This window comes from Panicum virgatum, chromosome 1K (genome assembly GCF_016808335.1).
Source record: "Panicum virgatum strain AP13 chromosome 1K, P.virgatum_v5, whole genome shotgun sequence".
NCBI classification, from domain to species: Eukaryota; Viridiplantae; Streptophyta; class Magnoliopsida; order Poales; family Poaceae; genus Panicum; species Panicum virgatum.
Window position 1 is genome coordinate 29,440,697 of NC_053136.1, and position 3,508 is coordinate 29,444,204.

The 3,508-nt window shown below is 44.5% G+C and overlaps 1 protein-coding gene across 1 annotated transcript; it reads right to left on the bottom strand.

Moving 5' to 3' along the window:
- Positions 1-318: 318 nt before the first annotated feature.
- On the bottom strand, positions 319-3,257 carry LOC120654307. Its single transcript, XM_039931811.1, has 5 exons — positions 2,640-3,257; positions 1,872-2,027; positions 947-1,675; positions 632-724; positions 319-426 (listed from the first exon to the last, which is right to left on the bottom strand). The coding sequence occupies exons 1-5, from the start codon at positions 3,255-3,257 to the stop codon at positions 319-321; spliced, it is 1,704 nt and encodes a 567-aa protein (XP_039787745.1).
- Positions 3,258-3,508: the final 251 nt, after the last annotated feature.

Consider the following 3,508-nt stretch of genomic DNA (forward strand, 5'->3'; position numbering starts at 1 on the left):
AAAAAAGGAAGGATTAGCTGCATCAAAAATTACAAAAATAAAACTTGTCAGTTGCAGACAAAAAAAAAGAATAGTGTGTGATGGGGGGGGGGGGCAAAAGTAACTTACGTCTGAAGTGCCGCCACTTGCAGATCCCTGGGCTTTGGATGCATCCTAGGGGGCGCGTTCATCTGCCGTCTTGTTATGGGATGACTCCTCCTCATTCTCATTTGTTTTCTCCCGTAGACACACATATTGCAACACTATAAGTCACAAAATTGCAAACACGTCCGCTGCGAATTGCTACAAATATGAAAAAGGGGCCCAAGTTGTGTTACTTCAGATGTGTCCCCAAGTACAGAACTCTGGGGGTTGGGTGCATGGGGGGGCACTTGAGTCTGCACCCTTATTCTGGAGTGCCTCCTCTTCAGTGTCATCTCTTTTCTCCTGTACACGTATGGATAAATTGCAAACACTATAAGTCATGAATTGCAAAAAAGAAAAAATCGATCATGTGTGAATTGTTGGAAAAGGGTGTGTGAAAAAACACAATGCTACACTGTAAAAAAACATGGAAACATGCACATTTCATCCTATTTTGAAAGAAAATAAAATGTCCAATGTGAAAAAAAATAAAAAGCATAATACTTACAGCATGGTCCCTCTCCTCGTCATTGCCATCTTTGTGGATGCGTGTATCGCTGAGACCATCTCCATCTGGCACTTGGGTTCTATCACTGGATTCCTGATTTTGATTTTGAAAACACAAATTGCAACTCATTATGTATAGGAGTTGCAAATGTGTGGTAGACAGATTGCAAAAGAACGCTGTCAGAGTATTACATTTGATTTTGGACTATCATCAAGGAAGTGAGTCCTCAATTGTGGGGGGTTCGGGCGGGGGGTTCGTTGAAGAAAAAAAGTCACAAAAAATGGTGCGTGGGAAGAAAAAAGAAATAACTGTTACATTAATACATATCAGGGCATCCGCGGCGATAAGCGGTGAGTTGTAAAACATGTCACATGTATTATCCACATCATGCATAATGTCTCTGTCGTCGGCATCATCATTTCCGTGGCTGGGCGCTGGAGAGCTGTGATAAGAATCCTCTGGCGGTGATTCCGGAACTTCATCTTCTGGATCTTCACGTTCCAGCGGGATGTTGTCCAGGGGCCGATCACGGCCATCGCTGGTTTCTGGATCATCATCGGCTGCTGCACTGTCATCATCTGATTGTGCCCCCGCTGCTTCTGTCTCTTCGCTCCTTGGTCTAGGACGCCTCCTAGCCTTATTGAAAGAAGCCTTATCGGCATGGGCATCAACAAGTAGCTTCTGCGTGGAGGTGAAGCACTCGTGGTGGGCTTTTGCCATGAGCTCATTTGCCCTTGATGTATACTCGACAGCCTTCTGCATGAAATCCAGGGCTTGCCTGGTGCTGTCATCAAATGCCTTCAAGATGCTAAGTGCATCTGACTTCCTGCTTCTTCCAACTACATCAACAATGCTTTGGCCGAAAGAACTACTGAAACTAGGGTACCAGTACATGGGTGGAGGCTCCGCGTTGGCAGCGGCATGACCGCCAGGGGCATCAGAGGTGCCAGCCCCCCTGCTGGGAGCAACTGGTGCTGGCCGAGAAGAAGCTGCCAATGGCGCAACAGGAGGGACACCGTAGCATGTGTCAGGCAAGCTCCTCAGCTGCCAATTTTTTTTTTTAAAAAATAATATAAAAGTTAACCAACTGGTGAATGGATGGGTAAATGGATGGGTAACAAATTGCAATGATGTATGTACACAAATAACAACTTTGTCTTCAATGCAATTGCAAAAGAAAGCTGAAAAAAGAACAAAAAAAAAGAAGAGGGATGTGTGCCAAGAGGGTGTGAGCCCTTACCATAAGTTTACCAAACTCAACAGTCTCACTGGAAACATCTCGCCTGCGATCCATGTTTGCTATAGAATCAATGGTACTCTTGTCGAGCAAGGCACATCGAGGCAGCGAGAACGGGTTTGTATTTAATCCATGCTGCAGGTTGTCAACATATAGCATCTGCAAAAAAAATAGAAACAAAAAAGTTAGAAAAAAGTATTGGCTATCATTGAAGAAAAGCATGAGAAAAAAATGTGTGCCAGTTGCAAACTAAAAAGGTGACAGCAGATGAAACATGATAGCTGCTCTGGTTGCAAACACATGCATTATGGGAGGTTAAAATGAAGCACAAAACATGATAGCAATCTCTGGTTGCAACATGATAGCTACTCTAATTGCAAACATAGACTTTATGGAAGGCTAAATGGGCGCAAAACATTATAGCTACTCTAGTTGCAACATCATATCTACTGTGATTGCAACATGATAGATACTCTGGTTGCAAGCACAGACATTATAGAAAAAAGATTAAAGTGGGCACGACATGATAGCTACTCTGGTTGCAACATGATAGCTACTCTGTTGGCAACATGATAGCTACTCTAATTGCAAACACAGACATTATAGAAGGCTAAATGGGCACAAAACATTATAGCTACTCTAGTTGCAACATCATATCTACTGTGGTTACAACATGATAGATACTCTGATTGCAACGCGATAAGTAAATGGACACAGTTACACAAAAAACAGAAAAAAAGAGAGAAGAAAAAGTATAGGAGAAACACTAACCATTAGGAAGATTCCACAGCCACTTATCGGTGCCATAATACCTTTCTCCGGGAAATCCTTTCTATACAAACGAGCAGCTCTCCGAAGATGATCAACTACTACTTTGCACCAGTTCCTATTGCCAATGTTCTCCAAATCTTCGGTGTACTTTACATCCTCCAGCCTGATGTAGGCGTCAGTGTTGGAGAATAGCAGCGACTGGAATGCGCACATGAAGAACGCTCTAAGCCCCAAACTTCCTCTTAGCGTCTTTTTGTTCAAACCCTCCAAAATGTCTCCAGCACTGAACCCCCGCCTTGGGTTATACGCATTACCACAAATTTGCAATCCCAACTCACTCCGAATAATACGAGCTTCATCGTCCGTCATATGGGGTGGGTCACTTCTAGCATTGGGGATATGGAACACACACCATACACTGTGATCGGTGATTGCTATCTCTTTGCCACCACCAATCTCTAATTTCATTGTTTCTGGGTTCAGCTTCCGCATAAGCCAGCTAAGCAAATGCCTATCAAGTTCATGAGGCTTGAACTGCAGCAGGCCCTCGAAATTCTTTGCCACAACTTGACCTTTCAGAGTATCGCCGAGAGCTGCGACAATTTTTTTTAATTTCATGGGGGAGCATCGAATGGAAACAGGCCTCCTCTTCGGCACGTCTTGCCCACCAATAACACCGCGAGGGCTGCAGTGTCAGCGGGGGCGTGACGGCGAGCCTGTTTGCGACGCCTCTTCCTATTGCTGCCCTCTACTGCAATGCCAGCCTGGATAGGAGAGGATGGCACATAATCCGAGTCGTGTCCATCACTCTCATCACTGCCTCCGTTGGGTGGAGCAGGACTGTTCAGCCTTAATACTATCCTCCTGTT

Bases quoted from the DNA above. Each gene is read 5' to 3' on its own strand.
- LOC120654307 (XM_039931811.1), bottom strand. From the start codon at position 3,257: ATGAAATTAAAAAAAATTGTCGCAGCTCTCGGCGATACTCTGAAAGGT. The intron at 2,028-2,639 runs GTTAGTGTTTCT...TTTTTTTTGCAG, and splicing joins GCTGTGGAATCTTCCTAATG to ATGCTATATGTTGACAACCT. The intron at 725-946 runs GTAACAGTTATT...AATCAAAATCAG, and splicing joins ATGCCCTGATATGTATTAAT to GAATCCAGTGATAGAACCCA.